The sequence below is a fragment of the Lontra canadensis genome, unplaced genomic scaffold (assembly GCF_010015895.1).
Source record: "Lontra canadensis isolate GAN:19392208 unplaced genomic scaffold, GSC_riverotter_1.0 scaffold38, whole genome shotgun sequence".
NCBI lineage: Eukaryota > Metazoa > Chordata > Mammalia > Carnivora > Mustelidae > Lontra > Lontra canadensis.
In genome coordinates, this window is record NW_022631032.1 from 2,536,156 (window position 1) to 2,563,242 (window position 27,087).

Sequence of the window (27,087 nt, forward strand, 5' to 3'; positions counted from 1 at the left end):
TAGGGCAGCGCCAAACAGTGCAAAATTACTGTTGTTATAGAAACAGCAAGTATGCACCAGACATCTATAAAAAGTCTATGGGAAAGATAGAATTAAAAGCAAAAAAGAACCCAGAAAAAACACACAATCCAGAGATAATACGGCATGAATGCCCCCAAATTATTATGTTGAAGTCCTAACTCCCACTGTATTGGTATTCTTGGAGATGGGAGTCTTTGGAAGGTAATTATGGTTAAAGGACTTAAGGGTGGGGCCTCACAATGGGATTAGTGCCCTTCTCAAGAGACACCAGAGAGACGGCTCTCTCCTCATGCACACATACAAGGTAGGAGTCCTGTGAAAACACAAGAATGAAACCTACTGTGCCCAACATCTCAATCTTGGACTCCAGGACTTTGAGAAATAAATTTTTGTTGTTTAAATCTTTCAGGCTATTATATTTCATTTTGGTAACCTAAACTAAAAAAAACTCACAATTAATACATCAAGAAAGATATTAAATTCATGAAATAAGAACAGAAGGCTATGAAATGAAGATTAGAAAACAAGAATGAACTTTTGGAGATTAAAAATCTGGGGGGCGCCTGGGTGGCTCAGTGGGTTAAAGCCTCTGCCTTCGGCTCAGGTCATGATCTCAGGGTCCTGGGATCGAACCCCGCATCGGGCTCTCTGCTCAGCAGGGAGCCTACTTCCCTTCTTCTCTCTTTGCCTGCCTCTCTGCCTACTTGTGATCTCTGTCAAATAAATAAATAAAATCTTAAAAAAAAAATCTGGTAGTTGAGGGGTGCCTGGGTGGTGCATTTGGTTAAGCATCTGACTCTTGGTTTCAGCTCAGGTCATGATCTCAGGGTCATAAGATGGATGGATGGAGCCCCACACCAGGCTCTTAGTGTGGAATCTGCTTCAGAATCTCTCTCCTCAACCTCTATCCCCTTCCACTCGTGCTCTCTTTCTAAAATAAGTAAATCTAAAAAAATAAATAAATAAAAGGCAAACAGGGTTACCTGGGTGGCTCAGTTGGTTGAGCATCCGAGTCTTGATTTCAGCTTGGGTCATGATCTTGGGGTTGTGAGTTCAGGCTCCACGCTGGGCTCTGCACTGGGCATGGAGCCTGCTTAAGATTGTCTCTGCCCCTCCCTCACTTTCTCTCTCTCTCCCCTCCTCTCTAAAACAAAAACGAACAAAAAACAAAAGGCAAAGAGATGGAAAAGCAGAAGAGAAAGCCAAAGAAAACAGATGATTAATGCTGGAATTCTAGAAAGAACGGGGAGGAAAAAGTGGCAATTTTTACAGAAATAATATAAGAATTTCCCAGAACTGAAGAAAAGGAGTCTGTTATCAAGATGGCTTGCATTATGCCCAAAGCTAATAAAAGCATCTACACCCTCACCAAAGCACTTAATGGTAAAATTTCAGAACAGGTGGCTGAAAAACGGTTACATGTCAACATACTATCAGCAATGGCAGGTATCAGACAATGAGTAGTGACTTTAAAATTCTCAAGGAAGGTAATTTCCAACCTAAAATCCTGTGTTATCAATTAAATAAATTTTCTGACATACAAGTTCTTAAATATTTGACCTTTATGTACTCTTTTTCAGGAAATTAGTGGAAGATGTACTTTTTTGAAACGAGGGAATAAATGAAGCAAGAAAATACGGTATCCAAGAAACAAAGGCTCTAACTCAGAAGAAAAGTGAACTTGAGTTTCAGATGCCAGGGTGGTAGAAGGCCTGTAGAGCAACAGTCCAACACTGCAGTCCGAGCCAAGTTCCAGGAAAGATAAAGGAACTGTCATTATCTGAGACATTTAATTGTTAGAAAATAGTCTTCAGAGGGTTTTTGCCATTTTGTGGCAAGCCTGGGATAACTTGGTTAATAGGGACACTTTGAAAAGAAACAATAAGAAAACAGTAAGAAAATTAAAAATAAGAAAAAAAAACCAGGAAAAGCAAGAAATGCTAATTTAATGACAATAAATTACTTAAGTAAACAACACTTCCACATAGTCAGAAGTAAAAGCTGACTACTAGGGTGCCTGGGTGGCTCAGTCAGCTAAGCCTCTGACTTGGGTTTCAGCTCAGGTCATAATCTCAGGGTGGTAAAATCAACACCCCTACTCCCTGGCACGGGCTCAGAACTCAGCAGTCGTCTGCTTAAGACTCTCTCTTCCTCTCCCTCTGCCGCCCCACCCCACACCTCTCTCTCTAAAATGAATGAATATTAAAAAAGAAATAAAACGGTTACTTGAATAAAGATTGTTACTTTTTAAAAAATAGTCCACCCCCAGTGTGGAGCCCAGTGCAGGGCTTGGACACTCCATCCTGAGATCAAGACGTGAGCTGAGATCAAGAGTCGGGCACTCAACCAAGCCACCTAGGTGTCCCCCCAAAATTTCTAACTCACTTAAATGGGAGACTAGATGGAATGAAATGGGAGAATGGGATGGTGCGACTGTGCCCAAATTCTCAACTGCCATTCAACCGTCATAAGCAATTACTAGATAAAGTAAATTGTAGAAGTGTCGAGAAATACCTGTTGAAGTATACAATTTTGAAATGTGAAGATTAGGGGTGCCTGGGTGGCTCAGTGGGTTAAAGCCCCTGCCTTCGGCTCAGGTCATGATCCCAGGGTCCTGGGATTGAGCCCTGCATCAGGCTCCCTGCTCAGCAGCGAGCCTGCTTCCCCCTCCCTCTCTCTGCCTGCCTCTCTGCCTACTTGTGATCTCTGTCAAGTAAATAAATAAAATCTTAAAAAAAAAAAAAAAAGAAAGAAATGTGAAGATTAATGCCTACTAAGAACAGCTCAGCGTTAAAAGTAGAATCCTCTGTGGAGTTGGACTTGGCAGTGGGAAGTTTAAAGCTGGTAACCAGCACTGTTTATTACAATTCCTTTAAGATTATTTGGATTTTTAATCTATGTACTTTGGTTTGTTAAAAACCTAAAATAACTAGGCCTGAAACACTTCCCTTCATTCTCCTTTTTGAAAGATAAAACTTGTTAAATAATGTAGCATAAAAAATATCTCCCTAATTAAAAAAAAAAAAAACGCCACAAACTAGAGGGTATTATGCTGAGTGAAATAAGTCAATCAGAGAAAAACAATTATCATACGATCTCCCTGATATGAGGAATTGGAGAGGCAAAGTGGGGAGCTTGGGGGGTAGGGAAGGAAAAAATGAAACAAGATGGGATCGGGAGGGAGGCAAATCATGAGACTCAATCTCACAAAACAAACTGAGGGTTGCCAGGAGAGTGGGTGTAGGGAGAGGTTGGTTGGGTTATGAACATTGGGGAGGGTATGTGCTATGGTGGGTGCTGTGAAGTGTGCAAACCTGGTGATTCATAGACCTGTACCCCTGGGCCTAATAATACATTACATGTTAATTAAAAAAAAAAAAAGATTATTATCTCAGCAAGGTAAGCATTAGAATTAGAATTTCAGGCTGAGTTACTGGAGGTATTTAAACAGATCAGAAGTATTTCTCTAGGTCTGACAGCCAGAACATTTGTAAGAAATGTATTCTAAACCTGATTTAAAAGAGGGAAGGCTCATGCTACCCATACATTTCTGGAAACTTTTCTAAATTGGAGCTCTGTAATACATTCAAAATAGTGCCGTGTTTAACAAGTATTTATTCTTAAAAATATCAAAATACTTCTTAAAAACCTATTATCTTTATTCTTTTAAACTATTCTGATCTGAAGAAAGAACTGAAGTTTAGGAAAGGGGAAAATGAACATTAAAAAAAAGTTTATTTCTAGCCCTGAAAGAACAAAATTATTGAACAAAGTCATCAAATACAGCAGTTAATGTCAAGGTAACAATTAAATAATTGAACGGGATTAAATTAAAAATAAAAGTCAATATAAAATTTGAAGACAAAACAGAAAAGACAAACTACTTTCACTTAATTCCATTTCTATCTACCAAAATAAGGGGAAAAAAAAAGGTAACACATTCCTACCAAAGATGTCCAATTCTAAATATAATTCTTTGCTTTTCTTAATACACAATGAAAATTTGTTTGACAGAATTATACATTTCTTTCTCCCTTTCATTTGGCAACATTCTAGAATGGTGAGTGAAAAGGACTTCAGCTCTCTCAAGGGCAGGCCAGTGCTTGATTCTCCGTTGTAATTCCCACAATAGCTACCACAGTGTCTTTGCCAAAGTGGTCAATAAATGTGTTCAGTGACTAAAAACTGTATCTGCATTTTTTTCTGTATTTTTTTCCCTTTCTTACAAACCCACATATACACACCCTGTGGGAAAACTGATTTTAATTGTCTGGCTTACCTACTGTGGAAGCAATGGAAACAGGGAAGACGATCTTCGTTCTATATAACGATGAAATTCCACTATAAAAAACCCAAAAGGAGTATGAATCTGGATTTTAACCCTAATTCTACAATGGTTTTTTATTTTTGACATTTCACTGGATATGGATCTCATTATATTTAAAATTTTTAGATTAAAAAACTGATGCAAATTCTTTAAGCACCCATTTTTTCTAGCTATAATACTACAGCCCAATTAGATCTGAAATTGTTCTGGCTAGAACACAGTATATATAAACAGACATGTATTTATGTGAACCCTATAAAGAAATACTCATAGGTAGTTTTAAATTGCTTATTAAAGGCACAGGTTCATTCAGGACTGGTGGTAACTGGATACATTTTAAGCAGCTTAATATTTATGTGTGGAAGGGAAGAGAATTTATACTATGTGCCAGGCACTCAATACATGAAAAAAGAGTTGTGTTAGCTTTGGTTTCTTATGCTACCACAACTGCTCTACCTTTTTACTAGTCTCAGGTAGGATAAAATATTCACTATTTTCATGGTTCCCAGTTTTAACTGTCCCTAAAAGCAGCAAAAGGAACAAGAGGAGAAGGAAACTTTAAGACCACCAGAGAGTCTGTAATACAATAAATATTATAGTAATATTGTTTTCATAACACAAGAGGAGACTAAGGTAACTTTTAGATTTAAATGGGAATTTTCATTCTAAAGTGATGACAAAAAGGGTGAATACAAAAGGTAGTTATTAAAAAAAACATGAATCTTGATTCAGATGTAATTTTTCTTTCAACAAGATCTGAACATTTTAATTTAAAATTAACTAATAAATCACAATTCCATATTGCCTCTAGGATTATTTTGTTCGAAAATGACACATTTCAGAATTAACCAAAGTACACTTCTATTACAAGTTAGTTTATCCAAGTAAGTAAAGAATAAACCACAGTGTAGCTCCCTTAACCTAGGAGTCAGGTTTTAATGACAAAGTCCGTTGCCAGCAATGGACGTGCAGGTACCCCTCAAAGTTGTTGTAAATACAAATCCCAAACTGCTTCTATAAACTGAAAAGACCTTTGTTGAGTCACAGGCATAAAAATGGGGCATTGGCACTGTATTCAATGAACATGGTCTTTATGACATAGGTAGGGAAGGGCCTTCTAGAGTTGATCGTGACGATCAGTCTTAGCATCTAGTTGGTTTTCTATTTCATTGGTAGCATCTTCTTTATCGTAATCCATCCAAACAACTACTGACATAGAATGTTCACATCGGAAACTCAAGAGGCACTGCAGATTTTCATCAGAAATACACCAGCCTGTTTCTGTAATTTAGTAATAGCTGCAAGTGGCCAAAATAATCCAGAGAAAAATGAAATCCAGAATCAAACTGAAAATAGAGACCATTAAGTGCTCTAGATACAAGTTTCACTATTTTACTCAGTTTTATGAAAACCTTCTTGCATTATCAATAAAAACCAGCCACTGCTATCCTTATATCTTAACACAGATATGATGAAAATGATAGGAAATAAAACTCTATTCGTTCCCCTAATGTATCCAAAATATCAAAATTATTTTTATTCATGACCTGTACTACTGCAGGATGGCAAATAGGTGTGAAGTTAATGATAAGTGGTAGCGGGGAACAAACCGTCTGAACCAAACCAGATTTTTTTTCTTTTATGCGGCTTGTGGCATGTCAGAAGGGATGACACCGTTTCCACAAGCAGAATAACAAAATATAAAGAGAGAAAAGAGACCAGAAGTGGGGTGGAGAAGAAAGGATATTCTCGTAACTAATGCTACAGGTCACAGACCCTCTTCAAATTTTTAAAATAAAAAAAGTATTGCTATCAACAAGCACATTTCATTTTTCTTCTCCAGTATTTTTACACACTTATTTTTGAAAAAAATCTAAAGTAACTCAACATCTCAAATAATCCACGAATTTATCAAGTACTTAAGTGACTTAAGTTCTCATACATAGTAAAATCTTGGTTATGGGCTAGAAACAATTTTTATAATAAATCTCTACAATTTACTGGTCAGAAGCTGCATCTCTATATAACCGTCATTTCTCGTTCATGAATATAATCTTATCTAATTATTTTAGAGCTCACTGAAGTTCTAGCCTCTCACTTTGTTTCTGCTAGCTCCAAGTATTTTTCTCCTTTAAATGGAAAAAACTTAACTTTTAAATTCTGAAAATTCAATGGTTATTATATTATTTACCAGAGGAGGAGGGGTGAGAGAGGGTTAATTAAAAAATAAACTAACTAAAATTACAACATATACAGAAACTCATTTCCAAAATGAAGGTAAAAGGAGAAGGGCAAAGTAGCTGTAGCAACCAGTCACAAAGCCCAAGTTGGACAAGAAAGAAAAAATCACTTTGGTTCCTGAAGCCCAATCTGGAGAGGACAGTCAGAAAAGAAACAAAATTGTAAGGATGCATAATGAATGGGATTCTTTTTCTGTCTCAATGATTTAGTTATAAATATAGATTATTAGTCTCTCTATACATGTAACAAATGCCAAACAACTCACTACCAGGAAATTTCTAAAATTGACTCTTTCACATTTGTTAAAAAAGGTAAAAATCACGTATTTTTCTTCCCTTCCTTCAGTTCAAATTATGAACTGAAATACTACATGTAGTAAAAGCTGGCCCTAACTTCTATACATAGCTAACCGATTTTGAGCTCCTTTGCCAATATAAGGAGCTACATAGTTTTTATTACATCTGCCTTCAATTTAGGCACAAGAAAAATTTCTCAAAGCAACTCAAAGGAGCAAGGCAAGGAAAAAGAAGGCTATGAAGAAGAGAGAAAAGACGACCAGCAGATGAAACAAATACTCTGAAAAACTCGAATCTGCCATTCAAGTATTGAAAATACTCCCCAAAAGGGACAATGAATGGGATCTGTTACGACGAAGTCAGGAAAATAAAATGCAAATCTCAAACACTATAAAATGGCTCTGATGGGCTGTCTGCTGAAAGAAGTTAAGGCTAGTGATTCAGTCTGCAATTCCTTTTGGACCCTATAAAGAAGGGAGTCAATAGAAAGCTGTCATTCTGTTTTGCAATTTTCTCTTGGCTGTCTTCAGAAGTAGTAGTTTGCTTTTTCCTCCATGTTATGCAGACCATTTCTTTAAACCCCAAAAGAGTAATCATTTTCATATATTAAAAGATTTCTTTTAGAAAATGGAAGAAAGAATACGAAGCCACGACAATGATGCTAACGGTTACTCTTCATTGCTTCTTTAGCTGCCATGATCAGTGGTGTCAGACTGGATAAGGGCTTGGCCAATTTCAGGAAGGGATGCTGCCAGAGAAGGGAGGGAAATACTTATCAGTGTCACCAGTTTAGAAGCTAAATATTTCCTTTCAATTAAGCCCCAAAGACTATTTTATGGATTATAATTTATTTAACAAACATGTATTTCAGGATGTGTATAAAATCAACATAATCAATATATCACTTTATAGTTGAAAGCAGTCCTTTTAGTTAATTTAGTATTATAAAATCTCACCTAAATGACCCAGATACCCACGCCAGCAAATGACCTTGTCTGAGAAGTGACAATATGCAAAACTCGTATACTTGATTCAGTATTATAGCTATTTTATTCCCAACACATAAAACCCTAAACTACATCAACTGCCACGCTGCTGGTGATAAATGAAGAGTGAAATGTTATTAACCCTATGTAAACTTTGTTGGTTACTCAAAAAAATCAATTTTATCCAAAAATAGTATTACTTCCAAATTCACCTGTAACAATTCTTTGGCCGAACCCCTTTTCTCCACATCCATCTCCAAACAACGGTTTAAGAAATCCCGAAATATTGGGGAAAGTTTCTCTGGATTCTGAAGTTCTGGAGTTCCATTAGTTGCTATCAGGTACAAGGCCTAAAAATAGAAGAGTATCTCTGACATACTTAAGGTAGCACAACAAAGAGACAGCAAGCACTTTATCAAGTTTATGGATCTCTCACTTCTTCAATTTCTTAGAGAGATTTTTAAAAGTAATCTCTACACTCAATGTGGGGCTCAAACTCACAACCCTGAGATCTAGAGTTGTACACTCCACTGACTGCGCCAGCCAGGCACCCCTGGATCTTTTACTTTTTTAAAGACATTCACCAGAAATAATAAATTCAGGTGTAGTATTATTTCTGCCCATTTGTAGCAGTTCTTTTCCGTTTACTTTTAGATGTTACATTCCCCTAATTTTTTGCAGAAATTAGCTTTATCTTTTTGGGGAGGGGTTATAAATGCAATACATGTTGATAAAAGAACTATAATACATAAGGGTATAAAGAAAAATAAGCATAATCACACTACTGACATACAGCATCCATTTGCCTTTCTCAAGATTTTATTCCAAGTCACACCAGATTTCAAAACAAGTTTTTATTTGCATTCTAGTTAGTTAACATATAGTGTTAATACTGGTCTCAGGAGTAGAATTTAGTGATTCAGAACTCCCTCCTTTTTTAAAACTAGCTGTATCTATATAGCTATATGTGACACAGGCAGAACAGGGGACTTTTAGGGCAGTGAAAACACTCTTATGATAATGAATATATGTTATTCATTATACATTTGACCAAACCCACACAACTGTGTAATACCCAAGAGCGAACCCTAATGCAATCTGCAGACTCTGAGTGATAATGATGTGCCAACGTAGGTTCTCCAAATGTAAGAAATGTACCCGCTGGTGAGGGATGTTGAAAATGGGAGAGGCTCCTTACATTAATATAGTACACTGGTTACAAGTGATGAACCACTACTGATACACTTTTATTTTTACGCTATCTTTATTTATTTATTTTGAGAGACAGAGCGAGCTAGCAGGGGGAGGGACAGAGGAGAGAGAATCCCAAGCCGACTTCCCACAGAGCAGGGAGACAGACATGGGACTCGATCCCACAACCTGAGCAGGAAACGAGAGTCGGTCGCTCAACTGACTGAGCCACCCCAGGTACCTCTACACTCTTATTTTTAAACCTTTTTCTCTGTTTCAAGTTCTTATTTAAACTCTAGTTAGTTAACATATCATGGGAATATTGGTTTCAGGAATAGAATTTACTGGTTCATCACTTTCATATATCGCCCAATATTCATCACAAGTGTCCTCCTTAATATCCATCACCCATTTAACCCATTCCCCTACTCATCCACTTCCCCTCCAGCAACCTTCAGTTTGTTCTGCACAGTTAAGGGTCTCTGGTATACCTTCATTAAACAAGTCTCTGGTTTACCCTGGGGTTCACACTTTGTGCTATACAGTCTTATGGATTTTGACTAATGCATACCGTCATGTTTCTGACATTATAATATCATACAGTACAATTTCACTGCCTTAAAAATCCCTTATGCTCTACCCATTCATCTTCCCCGCCCCACCCCCACAAACACCTGGTAACCACACATATGTACTTATTTTAGAGAGAGAGAGCATGAGCAGGAGGGGCAGAGGCACAGGCAGAGGGAGAGGGAATATGAAGCAGACTCCATGCTCAGTGTGGAGCCCAACACTGGGCTCGATCTCATGATCATGAGATCATGACCTGGGCCAAAACCAAGAGTCAGAGGCTTAACCGACTGTGCCACCCAGGTACCCCCCCCCTCCACTTTTTTTTTTTTTAAAGATTTATTTATTTTAAATAGTACGACTGATCTTTTCTAGTCTCTATAGCTGGAATCATACAGTATGTAGCTGTGTTAGGCTGGATTTGTTCACTAAGCAATATGCATTTTAGGTTCTTCCATGTCTTTTTGCAGTTTGATTTTTTTTATCTTTTTAATGTCATGGAATAACATTGTACCGTATGGATGTACCACAGTCTATTTATACACTCACCCTTTTTAAATGAAGTATATTTATGTACTTCACATCTTGGCTGGTTGCTTCTGATTTGGAGCAATTATGAATAAAGATGCTATAAACATCTGTGTGTAGGTTTTTGTGTGAACATCAATTTCCAACTCATTTAGGTAAATAATAAGGAGCACAACTGTGAACTGCATGTTAGGAGCATGTTTAGTTTTTTTTTTTTTTTTTTTTTTTTTTTAAAGATTTTATTTATTTGACAGAGAGAGAGAGACATCACAAGTAGGCAGAGAGGCAGGCACAGAGAGAGAGGGGAGGAAGCAGGCCCCCCACGGAGCAGAGAGCCCGACGCGGGGCTCGATCCCAGGAACCTGGGATCATGACCTGAGCCGAAGGCAGAGGCTTTAACCCACTGAGCCACCCAGGCGCCCCAGGAGCATGTTTAGTTTTGTGAGAAACTGCCAAAATGTCTTCTGAAGTGGCTGTACCATATTCCATCTCCACCAGCTAGGAATGCGAGTTGCTACTGCTCTGCATTCTAACCAGCATTTGGTACTGCCATTAAAAATTTTTAGGCTTGGGGAGCCTGCGTGGCTGTTAGTTCAGCAACTGCCTTCAGCTCAGGTCATGATCCTGGAGTCATGGGATCAACTCCCACATCAGGCTCCCTGCTCTGCGGGGAGTCTGGTTTCCCCTCTGACCTGTTCCCTCTCATGCATTTTCCATATAAATAAATAAAATCTTTAAAAAAAAATTTCAGGCTATTCTAATAGGTGTGTATCTTACTGTTTTGTTTTTTTTTTAATTTTGCAATTCCCTAACTGCCTGATGTTGAGCATCTTATTATATGCTCATTTGCCATCTGTATCTTCTTTTTTTAATATTTATTTAAGTCATCTCCATGCCCAACATGGAGCCTGAACTCAAGACCCCAGGATTAAGAGTCGTACTCTTGCTCTACCGACTGAGCCAACCAGGAACCCCATCTGTGTTATCTTCTTTAATTATCTGTTGAGATCTTTTATCCATTCTTACATTAGTTTATTTTCTCACTGTTGAAGTTTGAAGAGCTCTTTATATATTTTGGACAGCATCTGATTATCAGATGGGTGTTCTGCAAATATTTTCTCCCAGTCTGTGACTTGTCTTTCCATTCTCTTAATAGTGTCTTTCTCAGAAAGGAGATTCCCATTTTCTTTCTTTTTAGTTTTATTTATTTAAGTAATCTCTATACCTGACATGGGGCTTGAACTCACAACCCCAAGATCAACAATCGCACACTCCTCCAACTGAGCTAGCCAGGATGATTCCAATTTTAATGAAGTCCAATTTATCAATTTATTCTCTCATGGATGGATCATGCTTTTTGATCTAAAAACACTGCCAAACCCAAGGTCGCCTAAAATTTCTCCTGAATTATTTCACATTTCTGCAGTATAACCAAAATGCCATCAAAAAAGGGATACTGACACTCAAAACATCAGGATATGGGTGTGCCCATTTCCTCGCTATCTGTACTCTAATGCCCATCTGGCACTGCACACTCCCCTTTCTACCTTCATTTTTTCCATACCATTGCCCTACCCCTCCTCTAAGCCACCCTTCCTCTAAGCCCTACCTCATCTACTAAGGCCTGGCTCTCCCCTGAAGAACTGCCTCATCCACAGCGGTCTCTAGGGGTCACCATTCCCTCCCAGACTTTGCGCCACTGCACCCAGAGAAGGAAGGTCCTTGTGGCTTCTCATTGCCTCTCTGAGATACCTACCCTGTCCTCCAGAACTCGCAGGCTTACAGACTCATCTCCGCCACATCTACCAAACACTGTTGTTATCATCTCTAACAGTACTCTTAACTCCCAGGGATTTCAACAGCTTGAGAGGCTGGTGAGAGTTCCTTGCCCTCATCTTCTCCCATGCTCTTGTCCTTTGGCCTCCCTCAGCCACACAAGCCCATGGTCACAGCCTGTGCCTCACCATCAGTACTCATGACCACAAGCCTGGAAATGCAGCTGCTCTTTACCTCCTACTTTTTTCACTCTGGGCACCCCCAACACCAGCAATCCCTTTGACTCTGCTAAACCTAAATCCCACTGATCTTCCAGTGTTCATCATAATCGCCTCTCGGATCCTCTTGCACTTCACAGCATTCACTTTGCTACACATTAAAACTGCTTATCCCTTGCCTGTACCTGTGCAGCTAAGGACAGTGGAAGAAAAAGATACATTCGTGATGAATGGCATCATTCCCCTCATCATTAACAGGCCCATAGGACGTCCAGCATTCCTACTACGTATTTCCCCCTTTCACTCACTCTCCCACTCTCTGCTCTCTGTTTCAGGACACTCATGTCTCTTTAGCTCCTCTTGGCAGTGACAATTTTGACTTTCCTTTGCTTTTGATGACCTTGACAGTGTGGAGGAGTACTGGGTCAGTTTTTATACTGTAGAATGCCCGATAATGGAATTTGATGTTTTCCTTGTGATTACAGACTTTGAATATGGGCTTTGGGAAGAAAGATCACAGTTAAAGAGTGCCATTTTCACTGCATCATATCAAAAGTACATACTACCAAATTAATTTATGACTGTATGTTGACCTTATCTGAGGTCTGTGCTTGTCAGGTTTCTCTTCTTCTAAGTTACTCTTTTCTCCACTTTTGTGCTGTCTATACTTAAGGAGTGGAGAGTTATGTTCTATCTGCCTTAAGGGGGAACAACCACAGAAATTATTTGGAATTCTTCTCATGAGATTTGTCCCTTCTGCCCCACTTATTTATTTATTTACTCACTTACTTATACCAGCACGGACACATAAACATTATACTGCGGGTTATTATCCCTTACTACTTTATTTTGTGGTTCAAACTGCTGCATCTTTGGCCACTAGAGCGCTTTCATATGGCCCTTGCCCCTTTTATGAACTCCTAAGTGTGAGCTCTTCTCTTTAATTCAGTATGACTTATGATCCTATTTTATCTCCTTAGCTGAATTTTATCAGGTGTAATTCATTCTTTATTTTAGGGCTTGCTGAAGAGGTGAGAGCATGTGTCTTTCCATTTTCACAACCATCTCATTATTACACCACTTCCCACAGACTGCATCAATCTTGCGGTTCTCCCCCTCAGCTTTATGCTTCTGTCATTTTACTTTTATCTACGTTCTTTTCCACCCCCTCCATTATTACTTTCATGTAAAGTTTTTTTTTCATGTAAAGTTTTATCTTTTAAAGATATTTACATAAGGAAAAAATTCAGATATTTACTCACATAGTTATTATTTTTAGCACTCTTTGCTTCTTTTTATAGAGCGCTATTACCATTTTCTTTTTGCTTGAAAGACTTCCTTTAGTATTTCTTATACTGTAGATCTGCTGGTAATAAATGCTTTCAATGTCTGTGTCTAGAAAAATCTTTATTTCACCTCAGTTTTTAAAAAGATATTCGCTGGCTGCAGAAGTCTTGATTTCTCCCTCCAAACTTGGTTACACATATATTAGAACACCTGAAGCTGTCTCACTATTGCTATTTTTCATCTTTTAAAAAATTTCATTTCTGTCCCTATTTGCTCCAAACGCCGCTACCCTTAACATATGGAATGCAGTTACAAAAACTGCTTTAATGACTTTGTGTGCTCTTCTCTCTGTCACTTCTGGTCTGCTGCAATGGGTTTTCTCATCATGGGTTGTACTTTCCTGCTCTTCTGTCTGCCTGATAAACTCTGACTGGATATTTACGTGCTTGTTGGCTGCCGGATATTTCCATATTCCTATAAGTATTCTTGAGTTTTGTTCTGCAACACAAGTTACTTGGGATCTCTTCAGGTCTTGTTTTTCAGATGGGTTAGCTGGGACTACAGCAGCAGGTAGTCTAGGGGTAATTATTTCCCACCAGTGAAGCAAGACTCTTTTGAGTCTTCTGTTCAATATCCTGTGTATTATAAGGTTTTCCACTGTGGCTGACAGAAGCAGGCAGTATTCCCAGCCTCTATATGAGCACCAAACACTGTTTTCTTCAATCTTATATGGGTATACCCCTGACCTTGGGTAGATTCTTCACAGAGATGCACCAGTGTCTGCTGAATGCTCAAGGGGACTCCATAGATTCCGGAATCTTCTATGAGACTTTCTCCTCTCCTGCTCTCTGTCTTGTAAACTCTAGCCAACTTGGTCTCCTCAGACTTTAAACTCCTTCTCCTTAATTCAAGGAGGCCATTGTGTATCACCTGGGTTCTTCCTCCCTGCACAGGGCTTAAAACCCTCTCAATACATTAAGCTGGACCAATCACAGTGCTCACCTCAAGCCTTTCCCACCTTTGGAGATCACTTTCTTCACAGATGTCCAGTGTCTTGCAAACCATTGTTTCACATATGCTAATTTTTGCTATTTTACTTTAGGCAAGGGTGGTGAATCTGATACCTGTTACTCTATCTTGACAGGAAGCAGAATTTCCTTCTTGCTAAGTTTCCAACAATTACATTCACACACTGCCAACTTGAATGATCGTTTTAGTCCTCAACTTACTTGATTAGCTGTGGTTACTGACGAGCTGATATCTCCCTTGCTTTTTGCATGGAGAATCAAGAGCATGTGTTTATTTGGTTTTATGTACCTCTCCAGCCATTCCTCCTCATTCTCCTCTGCTGGTCTGCCACATCACGTGTTAACTATGGATCGAATGCTTTAGGATGCAAGCTGAATCTTTTCTACTGTCTGTCTATGCCTACTTGGCCTGGTGATCTTATCCAGACACGTAACTTCAATTTCTGTAGCTAACAAGTCTCAATTTTACACCTCAGGCCTGATCCTAGATGGCCATACCCAACAGCCTACTCAACATATTCACCTGGATGTCTCTTCCCCCCCAAATTTATTTATTTATTTTGAGAGAGAGGGCGAGCACTCGAGCCATGTGTGCAAGAGGAGAGGGAGAGGTAGAAGAAATCTGAAGCAGACTCCATACTGAGGTTGGGCCGTGGCAGGTCTAGATCTCACAATCCTGAGGATCATGACCTGAGCCAAAACCAAGAGTTAAATGCTTAACTGACTGAATCACCCAGGCAGCCCCTCACTTGGATGTCTTAGTAGGCACTACAAACTTGACATGTCTAAAACATGCTAAAATGTCACCTCCTGATGTCCCACCTGCCACCCCCACACACCACTCTACTTGCAGCCTTCCCCAATTCAGTTAAGGTGAACTTGAATTTCATCATTCCAGTTGCTTAGGCCAAACTCTTAGAGTCATCTCTCTCTCTCTTTCTCTCCCAGATAGGCTCTCCTTTTAAAATATACCCGGAATCCAACTACTTCTTCTACTACTTCCCACCTCTACTGATACGATTCTGGTCTAAGGTACCATTATGTCTTATCTTCTAACTGGTCTTCCTATATCTATCTCTGCCTCACTTGAAAATCTTTTCTCAACAGAGTAGCCAGAGTGATCCTATTAAAATACAAGTAAGACCATTTAACATCTCTGTTCCAAACTCTCCAGTTGTTTGCCTGTCTTACCTATGTAGAAGCCAGAATTCTTATAAAGGCCTGAAAAGGTACTACATAGTCTGGTCCCATTTCTTCACTGATCTACCTTTTTCCTCCTGCTGTATGCTCCCTGCACACTAGCTATGGGGGAAATCCTCAATGCTCTCTGAATATACCAAAAATGCCTCTGCTTCAGGGCCTTTCAGGTGCTGTTCTTTCTGACTGAAATGTTCTTCCCTTTGGTAACTCAGTATAACTCTCATATCTTTTATGTTCTAATGTCACCCCAGTGAAGCCCTCTCCAAGCACTCTTGTGAAACCAAACACTCTCTTGACTCCCTCTCTACCAGTCCCAGCACTTAGTCTCTATCACTTCATATATTACATATTATTCTTATTTTTTCTCTCTACTTTCTATGAGGGCAGGCTTTTTTAAAAAGATTTTATTTATCTGAGAGACAGAGAGTGCACAAGCAGGGGGAGGGGCAGAGGGACAAGCAGACTCCCCACTAAGTGTGGAGCCACACATGGGACTCCACCTCAGGACCCTGAAATCACAAGCTGAGTGGAAGATTAACCCACTAAGCCACACAGGAAACGGCGAGGGCAGGAATTTTTGTCAGTAGATAGCACTTTGTATGGTGTCTACCACAGAGCAGGTATTTGAATCAATATTTGTTAAATAAATGAAATGAGAGGGTTTTAAAAATTGTCCCCAAAGTGTTCTAAAGCTAATCACCTCTATAAAAGTACTTAATTTCTCACCTGAACTTTTTTTTTTTGCAAGGAGATGAAAAACATTCAGGAAAAAGAGCATCAAAATCCAATGCCACCCAGAAAGGGCCTCTCCTACACATACCAATTACTTGGCCTCTGGAGCCCACTTTATAGTAAATCCAACTTAGTTGGAAAAAAAATTAGGAAAAAGAGAGTCTGGCAGTAAGCCTATAGTCATACATGGTAATTTAAGAACTTTTAAAAATAACTGCTTCATTGAGGGGTAATCCAAGTACTATAAAAATCACCCTTGTAAAGTGTGTAATTCAGTGTTCTTAGTGTATTCGTAAAGCTGTACAACCATGACAACTAATTCCAGAACATTTTTATCCCTCTAAAAAGAATACCCACGTGTATTGTAGTTATTCCTTCTTCCCTCTTCTCCTCAGTTCCTAGAAACCATTAATCTCCTATCTTTATGGATCTGCCTGTTCTATTTATTTATATATATAAATAAATATATCTATTCAGAGATTTCATATGCTGTTGATCATTACTTGCAGATTCCTTATATGTAAACTCATCTACTCATGCTAAAATTTAACCCCCAAACCAATACTCTCAGTGCTTCTGTGGTCATTTACGGATATGCGCCGAGAGGCAAAAAGCATGGCGCTGATGTGCCGTCTGGTGTCCTAAGTGCAAGGAGGCTGTGATGCACCTTGTAGAAAAAACACATTTGGAAAGCTTCATTCAGGTGTGAGTTATACGTATACCAGCTGTGACTTCAATATTACTCAATCAACAGTATGTATGAAAATGGCTTTAAGAAGAAACACACATCAAGCAAGGTTATGGACTGATCAGTTGACAAAAATGTGACCATAAGCTGGGGCACCTGGGTGGCTCAGTTGGTTGAGCACCAACTCTTGATTTCAGCTCAGGTCGTGATCTGAGGGTCATGGGACTGAACCTCGAGTTGGCTCCGCACTCAGCGGGGAGTCTGCTTGGGCTTCTCTCCCTCTGCTCCTCCCCGACACTCACACACTCACTCACTCTGTCTCTCTCTCAAATAAAATAAGTAAATGAAATCTTAAAAAACAAATGTGACCACAGGCTTGCAGTAACCCAACCCTGTATTTCCCCTAGCAGCAACAGTTCAGCATTTAATTGGTTAATTCAGTTATCTGTGGCTTTGCAAAACCTAATTACCATGAATGACAAAAACTGACTGCAAATGGAGTCGCATCATAAGTGATCTTTTGTGTAGGACTTCTTGCATTTAACATAATGCTTTCAGGTTTAATGTTGTCTGTATCTGTACTTCATTACTTTTACTATGACTAAATAATATCCCATTGCACTGATATACCACTTTTTTTGATATACCACTTTTACTCACCCATTCATCAGGTGATTAACATCTGGATTGTTTCTACCTTTTAACTATTATGGATAATGCTGTTTCGAACATTTATGTACAAGTTTTTGTGTGGATGTATGTTTTAATTCTCTTGGGTATATACCTAGCAGTGAAATAACTAGGTTATATGGGTAACTCAATGTTAACTTTTGAAGGAATTGTCCAATTGTTTTTCAAGTGCTGCATGCACCATATTACATTTCCACTAGCAATGTATGAGGGTTCCAATTTCTTCACATTTTTCACTAACACTTATTATTGTCCATCTTTTTTTTTTTTTTTAAAGATTTTATTTATTTATTTGACAGACAGAGATCACAAGCAGGCAGGGAAGCAGGCAGAGAGAAATGGAAGCAGGCTCCCCGCTGAGCAGAGAGCCCAATGCGGGGCTCGATCCCAGGACCCTGGGATCATGACCTGAGCCAAAGGCAGAGGCTTTAACCCTCTGAGCCACCCAGGTGCCCCTATTGTCCATCTTTTTGATTACAGTCATTTTTATAGGTGTGGTGTAGTATCTTTTTGGGGTATGATTTGTATTTCTTTAGTAACTAATGATATTGAGCCATATATGGTAATTTAAAAGTAGAAGTAGAAGGAAAGAGAAAGGAAAGACAGACAGAAAGAAGAAGAATGAATGAACTCCTCAACTCTCCACCTCAGCTGCTGAAAGGCCTAATTGTTTCAAGTCTACCAACCCCATCTGTAACTCAGGACCCTTGCTCTTTTGATCGACTGTGAGCTTTAACATTGCCATCTACACAGATTTCTTATAGATGTGACCTTGTTCTCCTCTCCTGTGTACCTGGCAGTACAGGGGCCAAGGTTCAAAGCTGACTATCTGAAGAGTACATCTAGAGATCCTTTGCGGTAAAGTAAACAAAGTCTTACTTAAGTGCAAAATTTAATACCATACAGTTTACTAAAAATCTACAAACTCTTTACCTAACATATTCAACTCAATAATCCAGAAGAAGCAAATATTTTTAGATGCAGAGACTAGGTTATATCGACTTTGTATCCTAAATTTTTGCCTAGTGGCTGGCGCAATCAGATTCTAAATAAATGTTCTGAAGAAATGTGTTTTTCTAAAAATAAGGCTGGTGTTTAATTGCTCTTACCCTTAAGGGATTTTCATTGAGGTATGGAGGCTCTCCTTCTACCATCTCAATAGCCATGATACCCAGAGACCATATGTCCACTTTAGGGCCATAAGCTTTCCGTGTAACCACCTCTGGTGCCATCCAGTATGGTGTTCCAACCATGGTACTTCTCTTGCTCTGCTCAGGGGTGATCTGGGCGCAGAACCCAAAGTCGGCTATAAAACAAAACAAAACATATCTACAGTTAATGGTGCCCATGGATACTTTTATCTAAGAGCTCATGATAGATGACTTAATTAATTACATTTGACTATTCAGACTCTTCTTTTTTAAAACTGTATTCAAAAAGTAAACCAGGGGCACCTGGCTACTGAAGAGTCCACAGAGCATGCGACTCTTGATCTCGGGGTCGTGTTCAAGCCCCACGCTGTGCATAGAGCTTACTTTAAAAAAAAAAAAAAAAAAAAAAAAAGGTAAGCCAGAATGGGTTTCCGAGGTACAATGCAGAATGCAGAATGGGTTTACAAGTATCTTGATGATGTTATATACTCTCACTTTGTTTACTTTTATTTCCCACAAGCAAAGGCCAAATGATCAGGTGGTCTTTTATTCTAAAGAATTATCCCAAAAATTTTAATAAAGTTGAAAAAGGAAAGTTACCAAAGGTGAGCATCAAAACTAAAATTCTACAAATCAGGTAAAAAGGTCAGGAAATGGGAACTATTTTTGAAGAAAACAAACAGAAACCAGAATTACTAAGTATCTGACCTAGCAGACAGCCTAGAAAAAGAACAGCTTTAACTGCAACTGTACCTAAAAAGGTCCTCACCAGCTTACTCTACTCCAACCACCTCATTTTGTAACAGGCACAGAAAGCTTAGGTTAGCACTGAGCATTAAATTTAGTGGTGATGAGAATCTTTGGGATGAGAATCTATAATTTTTTTCCTCCCTTCTACAGACCCATTCTATTTCAAACTCAACTACTACTAACATTTAGGTTTGTAAACTTTGGACTTTTTGTTATGAATTTACACAGGTACAAACATCACCTGTGAACTGAATGGTTTATCTGACCTAGTTAGGACACTCTGTTAAATTGCTTTTTTAAAAAAAGTAAACTCTACCCCCAACATGGGGCTTGAACTCACCACTCTGAGATCAAGAGTCACATGCTCTACCAACGAAGCCAGCCAAATGCTCCAGTAAATTGTTTTTTAAAATTTATTTTTAGAGATTTTTCCATAGTTGTAAATGTTGATCTACCTCATTACTATAACCACACAGTATTAGAAAATAACAAAATTATAATTTACCATTCCCATACTGCTAGACATTTAAGGTACTTTTTTGTTGTTCTTTACAATGTTACAGAGAACAACTTTGTATTAACTGTTGCACATATGTTCAATAATTTTATCCAAGAGAATACTAAGTGAGCAATTGTTCAGTCAAATCATATTTATAGCTAAAATGGGTACTTGTAACAAACCAGGTACTGTTCCAAGTGTCTTATAGGAAATCAACACACCTAATCCTCATGGTAACACTGAGATAGGTACATTTATTAATATTATTCTCATTTTACAAACTGGGAAACTAAGGCATACATATTTTTAGATAAGTTATCCAAGATCATTCATCTAATATGTGGAAGAGCCAGGACAAATTTATCCAAAAAGTCTAAGTCAGCTTACATGTGTATCCACCAAAAAAGTATGAGAATGTCTATTTCTATTTTGCCTGCTGATTAAGATTAGTAATCATATTTCTGACCACCTGGTAGAACCCCTTTCCTGTGGTTGAATAATCTCCAGAAGAAATATCTTAAAAAGAGATATTGAAAAAGGAGTCAAACACTCCAACAGAACAGAAGGAAAAAATTTTATCTGTTCATCCAAGAAATGCCTTGAATTTTGCATAGTTGGAGGAACCTCAACAGAAGTTCTTGAATCCTCCAGATGGCAGTGGTTGAAACTGACAGATTACAGCCAGCAGAGGAAAGAAGTCCAGGACTTCTCCCCTCATGATTCTATCAAGTCTGATACAGAAGATAATTAGGAACAGAGGTTTTGTTTCTAGTCATCTCTCAGGTCAGGGTCATAAAGCCCTCCCCCAAATAGGCCATGCTCTATCAAATCCTAAGAAAGCTGAACAGCACAATGAGAAAGATTTACCCTAATAACAGAGACAAATTCAAGCTTATCTTTAGAAGACAGTACCAACAGGACAATCCCAGGCACTATTCCTCAGTGCTTTACATTTCTAATTCTCAGAGTAACTGAGACAGTAACTATATTATATATCTGAGACAGTAACTATTATTTTCCTTACCATCTGAGGACATAAATACAGAGATTAAATAACTCACCCCAAATTATTCAGCAAGTAGTAGCTGATCTGCTATTTAAACCCAAGCTGTCCAGCTCAGAGTTTATATTCTTTACCATTTTCTCCCTCCCCTTCCATATATTAAGTCACAAAAATATTAATGTTTCTTTTTACTTAAACAAAAGGCAGAACTATAGTAATAAATGTTACTTAATCATTTGCTACTTACTAAGTTTAACGGATCCTTCCATCCCCAAAAGCACGTTGTCACTTTTGATGTCTCTGTGGATCACTTGATTAGCATGTAAAAACTCCAATGCCTGTAAACACTAAACCAGAAAAACACCTATCAATGAAACAGTCCCTGAAAAGTCTAAAGGAAGTGAGGCAGTACTTATGGCCTAAAGCATTGCTTCACAATTCTAATCGAGCCCCTGAAAAGTAGGTAAGAACCTGGGAGGTCCAGCTCTATCCAGCTGTTCACTGATGTGATGTTAGGTATTTTCTTCATTTCTTCTAGAGCAGATTTTACATAAAGTGATTTCGACAACTTAGACACCACTGATGAAAGAGTAACTTTCCTCTTATGCCATGTTTCAGAAAGCATAGAGTCAGAAGTAAGGAAAAACTCTGCCCCCTTCCTTAAAATTCAAGAACAAGATTAGAGTTTTAAGATCTGCTTGCCCCTGTTTTTGAATATTAACTGAATATAAAATGTAAGCTTGGAAGAAATTGTATTTTTATTTCTTACCCCCACTAGAGGAGAACAACAAAATAAAGACTGTACATTATGAATAACAACTAAAAATCTCATTTAAGATATTCTACTATCCATCAAGGAAAGACAGATAAACTGTACTACATTTACCAAGCATTTTTTAAAAGATTTTATTTATTTATTTGACAGAGAGATCACATACAGGCAGAGAGGCAGGCAGAGAGAGAGGGGGAAGCAGGCTCTCTGCTGAGCAGAGAGCCCCATGTGGGGTTCGATCCCAGGACCCCGAGACCAGGACCTGAGCCAAAGGCAGAGGATTAACCCACTGAGACACCCGGGCGCCCCCCCAAGCATTTTTTTTTTTTTTTAAGATTTTATTTATTTGTCAGAGAGAGAGAGAGAGAGAGCACAAGCAGGGGGAGCAGAAGACAGAGAGAAGCAGGGACTTCTCAGTGTGGGAGTTGATCCCAGGACCCTGAGATCATGACCTGAGCCAAAGGAAGATGTTTAACCAGCTGAGCCACCCAGGCTCAGTTCTGCATTTACCAAGCATTTAAGCAGATTCTTGAGAACAAATCCTCCCCAAAACACTTGTACAACAGAAACAAATTTGTCACAATTCGAGGAACTCCTAAAATAATTTTTAAAACAATTATAAAAAGAAATTATTAGAGAAACAAATTAAGTATGGATACATTCTTAAGTTTTTGTCAGCTTTTAAGTGACCACTCTTTGTTAGAGCTATGTTACTAAAATCTCATGTTCATAACTATTAAAGAGTTCTTATTTCCTCCCCTCCTGAAACAACCAAATGGTCTACCCCTTCGGTGGAGCATAATTAACTCAGAAATAAAAACTTTTAGTTTTAGTTTAGACTTAGGCAATCTGGCAGAATTCTACTGGCTTAAGTAACGGTATGTCTAAAAATTAAATAGTGAATATCAAGAAACACCTAGCTTTCCACCTCTGAGGAGATTAATAAAGCCAGAAGCAGACTTAATACTTAAGGTGAACATGTGTCCTGCTTTGTTAGAGACAGTCCTTTTTTCCACTGTTGAGTGGCCTTTCCTTTCACTTTTAAAAGTACTCTGTTGGGATGATAAATTGTAATGACGAACTCCCTGAAATTTACCTGTGAGCTGGGCTCTTCAAAAATCCATACTTTATTCCAGAATTAGCTTGCACAGGAAGGATTAAATGGTATGGAGACAACCTGCACAGAGTATGTAGAGAAAGTATCGCACATAGTAAAAATCACCTGTGCGAAAACTCACCTCCTCCATTTTTTTCTTTAACCTCCTGCTAAGTACGCATGGCTGTAACTTACCGGAAAGTGAGCGCACTCACCTCTCTGCAGACAGCGGCAATCTGTGCTTCATCCATGCAGGTCTCTGTCACAACATCAGTAAGCGATCCCCCAGCAAGGTACTCCATTACCACAAACAGTTCATCTCCCATCAGGTAACTAAAAAAACATGGAAAAACACACAAAATACACGCGTGTTTTTACTTTCACACCACTCTGCGCTTAAGAATTCAAATGTCAGACTCCCTAATCAGGAAGCTAGAAAGCTGGAAGCTGTGAGGGCCAGGAAGAAAACCAGCCAGTTGCAACCCCACAGTGCGGGAAAGTAACTGACAGGCATTAGGACTTTTCTGAGTGATTTCAGAGCTGGCCTACAATTGTTAACTTGATCGTTTCAATTAATTTAACACTGTAAGGTAGGAATCATTCATTCTGTTTTACAGATGAAGAGATGGAGGCTTGGAGAAGTTACTCATCCAAGTTCACATAGCTAGTAAGTGACAGAACCAGAATCAGAAGCCAAGTGTAATGGATTCCAAAGCTATGGCTTATCTTACCCACCCTGCAATACCCACCTGACATAGTACTTTCAAAAGCAGGGAAACAGACCTAGAAAATTGATTTTTATGAACATGGCCTCCATTACTAGGGCTAAAATCTAAAAATGTATTGCCTTTTTCCCATTCTAAATACATTTAAATGTGGAAATAAGAAAGCCACCTATAATCTTCTATCTCCACCACAATCACTATTTTAATTTTCATTTATTTTTCAATTCTTTCATTTGCATATATGTAACAGCTTAAGAATCCCCATATAATCGTAGAATATAATCTTCTATTCTGCTCTTTGTTCTGTTATTTAACATCAATTCTTAAATGAGGTTTTGACAAACTATTTGCCCATGAAAGACAGGATCTAAAATAGAAACATGATCTGAAAGTTTAAAAACCATGTGGCCAGGCACTGCTGTCAGTCAACACATGAATCATAGCTCATTTCCTTAATGTTTCCGTTTCTGATCATTTGTAATTAATATAAGCACCAGCAGTAATGTCCTTCATTTAACTGCTCTCCCTTACTTGCCAGGTGATATATATGTAGAAAAAGCCCTGCTAAAGTGCAAAGTGCCCCCCACCTCTTTTGTGAAGATTTATTAGAGAGCTAGCGAGTGTGCGCACATGGGGGGAGGGTGGAACAAGGAGGGAGGGGCAGAGGGAGAGAATCCCAAGCAGATTCCCACATGGAGCATGGAGCCCAAGGCCTGGCTCTATCCAGGCTTGATCCCATGACCTGGAGATCATGAGATGAAGTTGAAGTTTTGGAGTTGAAACCAAAAGTAAGACACTTAATCAACTGTGCCACTCAGGTGCCCCTGCAATGTGCTATTTTTTCTTTTACCTCTCTTCCTCCTTCAAGCTTACTTATCAACACTGACACCTACTCTGATCAAGTGCCTGAGTTAGCCCCCAAACCACAAGATGTAAAATTTCCACTCCCCCCCACCACTGTTTAAGAAATAATTGTATTTACCTGTCCAAGAAGTTAACTATGTTGGGATTCTTTAATTCTTTCATCACCAGAATCTCATTAATGATTAATTCCTTCTTTGGCTGTTTCTGTAAATTAATCTGTTTGATAGCAACCTATGATGGAAACAGAAATTTAAAAAAAAAAATCAGAACAAGTCTCCCAATTCTCTCATAAAATTACAAACACCAACCAGGTAATGATTTACTTTATTGTGTATCTATTACATTATACAATGAGACTGTAACTTACTCACAGGTAGTACTTTTACTTCCACACTGCCTATGAACAATGCTTTGTAATACTTAGAGCCTAATTACTTCAAGATTACTCCTGAAGCTGATTACCCAACTCAAGGTCATACCACTGCCAGGAATTAATCCTCTTTTCATTCCAAGCTGGAAAAATAATTTTTTAAAGATCTGCTTATTTATGAAACTCAATACATAATTTCTTCTTTTTTCCCCTATTAAGAAAAGTGCTATAAAATACATAGAGTAATTCTTTCAACATATTCAACTGAAAAAAAGATTCCCATTGATTATTCATAGGTTTATCTAGTTTCCTCCTATACTAAAAACTAATGGTAACACCCAGAAGTATGAAAAAGTAGCTACCTCCTGTCCCAATGCCACATCAGTAGCAGTGAAAACTGTACCAGAAGCCCTAGGGGGAAAAAAGACAACCAGATTTAAGGTTTCTAAATCACTACCATTTATATATCTAAAGACTTTATACTTAGAATAACTAGAAAGGGATTAAAGAACATTTAAGACTTAACATTTTTAAACAGGAGTAAAAGCAAGCACAGAAGGGGAAAAAATAAGAAAAAGGCAATCCTCCTAGCTGAAACTTGTTAGAAATTTGTCATAAATATACCTACGAAAATGTAGGAAAAAGAAAAAGGAAAGAAAAAATACATACTCATGGATCTACATCCCTGCTTAAGAAACAAAAACCAACAAATAAATGTGAAGTCCTTGCATGTGCTTCCCAAAGGCATCCTTCCATGCTCCCAAAAGTAATCGGTATTTGGTGTTTATTCTGTAGTTGATGCGCATCCTTTCCATGCATTTGTCTACACTTTATGTTTATCAATGGCCTAGGTGTGTTATCACTATAAAATATATTCAATGTAATTTTTACAACTTCTTATAAATGGCTTCGTTTTATGTATTTTTCTGCAATTTGCTTTTTAATTTTTTAAATTTATTTTTTATTTTATGTTTTGAGATTTGCTTTCTTAACACTGGATTTAGGGTGGGTCTTATACTTGCTCCCTCATTACTATTATTTATATTATTCAATATATTATAATTTATCCATCATCATACTCAAGAATATTAAGATGATTTTCAATTTTTGTTATTAAACCAGTTATGCAACTAAATTTAGTTTTGTTTTTTTTTTTAAAGAGAGGCAGAAGTGGAGGAGAGGCAGAGAGAGAGGAAGAAAGAGAATCTTAAGCAGGCTCCACACCCAGCATGGAGCCGCATGATGAGCTGATTTCACAACCCAGAGATCATGACCTGAGCAGAAATCGAGCCAGATGCTTAACTGAATGAGCCACCCAGGTACCCCACCTAATTTAGTTTTTAGAACAAAATTCATAAAGCGACTTAAGCTCTCTTTCTAAATTCACAGAATACTGTCCAGAGATTAATAATAATAAAAATTCAAAATGTTCATTTACTCCCAGGCAACAGAAACAAAGTTAAGTATAGTTTAAAAACACAAATTACTGGACAAAATCAGATCAGTAGACTCAAACTTCAATACCCAATAACGTGATTAAATACACAGTTTTACTGCCTATCATCTTGTAGTAAATGTTCTTACTGTCTTTTTACATATATTTGGTGGTCAAAAAAAATATATTTGGTGGTCAATTTTTCCATCTAATCTCTTAACCACCAATGGGAAACAACATTTAAGAAAAAAACAATGTACAGTCATTGCTCAATAGGTCAGTTTTGTAACCTGGTAGAAATAAATACATTACTTATTTACACAAATCCAAGAATACCACGCACAGAATGCTCTAAGTGCTCAACGTCAACAGGAAGAAGAGATACACTATACACCCAGGAATTACTACCATACTGTTTAATACAGTCACAAATACTTACCCTTGCCCAATTTTTTCGTATCTTGTGTATTTTTTCTTAGGGTCACCTATGCTCACAATAGTTCCTATTTTAAACAAAAAACAACAAAAAGTTGGAAGCTCAGTCAAGCATTTCAAAATTGTAAACTAGTATCATGACTCCTTTTAATGAACTACTGATTTCAGAACACTGGTTTTCAAACACAACTTTCAAACACAAGTTTCA

The 27,087-nt window shown here is 38.2% G+C and overlaps 1 protein-coding gene across 2 annotated transcripts in view; it reads right to left on the reverse strand.

The window, feature by feature from the left end:
* Positions 1-3,737: 3,737 nt before the first annotated feature.
* The window catches only part of PAK2 (p21 (RAC1) activated kinase 2), a 91,634-nt gene continuing 68,284 nt past the window's right edge, over positions 3,738-27,087 (reverse strand). For both annotated transcript variants that reach the window (XM_032869347.1, XM_032869348.1), the window contains 8 exons: positions 26,884-26,947; positions 25,372-25,420; positions 24,758-24,870; positions 23,266-23,383; positions 21,430-21,529; positions 18,889-19,085; positions 8,084-8,221; positions 3,738-7,633 (listed from right to left, as the gene is read on the reverse strand). In XM_032869347.1, coding sequence (XP_032725238.1) covers positions 7,547-7,633; positions 8,084-8,221; positions 18,889-19,085; positions 21,430-21,529; positions 23,266-23,383; positions 24,758-24,870; positions 25,372-25,420; positions 26,884-26,947 — 866 coding nt within the window. In that variant the 3' untranslated portion in view covers positions 3,738-7,546. The remainder of the gene's footprint in view (positions 7,634-8,083; positions 8,222-18,888; positions 19,086-21,429; positions 21,530-23,265; positions 23,384-24,757; positions 24,871-25,371; positions 25,421-26,883; positions 26,948-27,087) is intronic.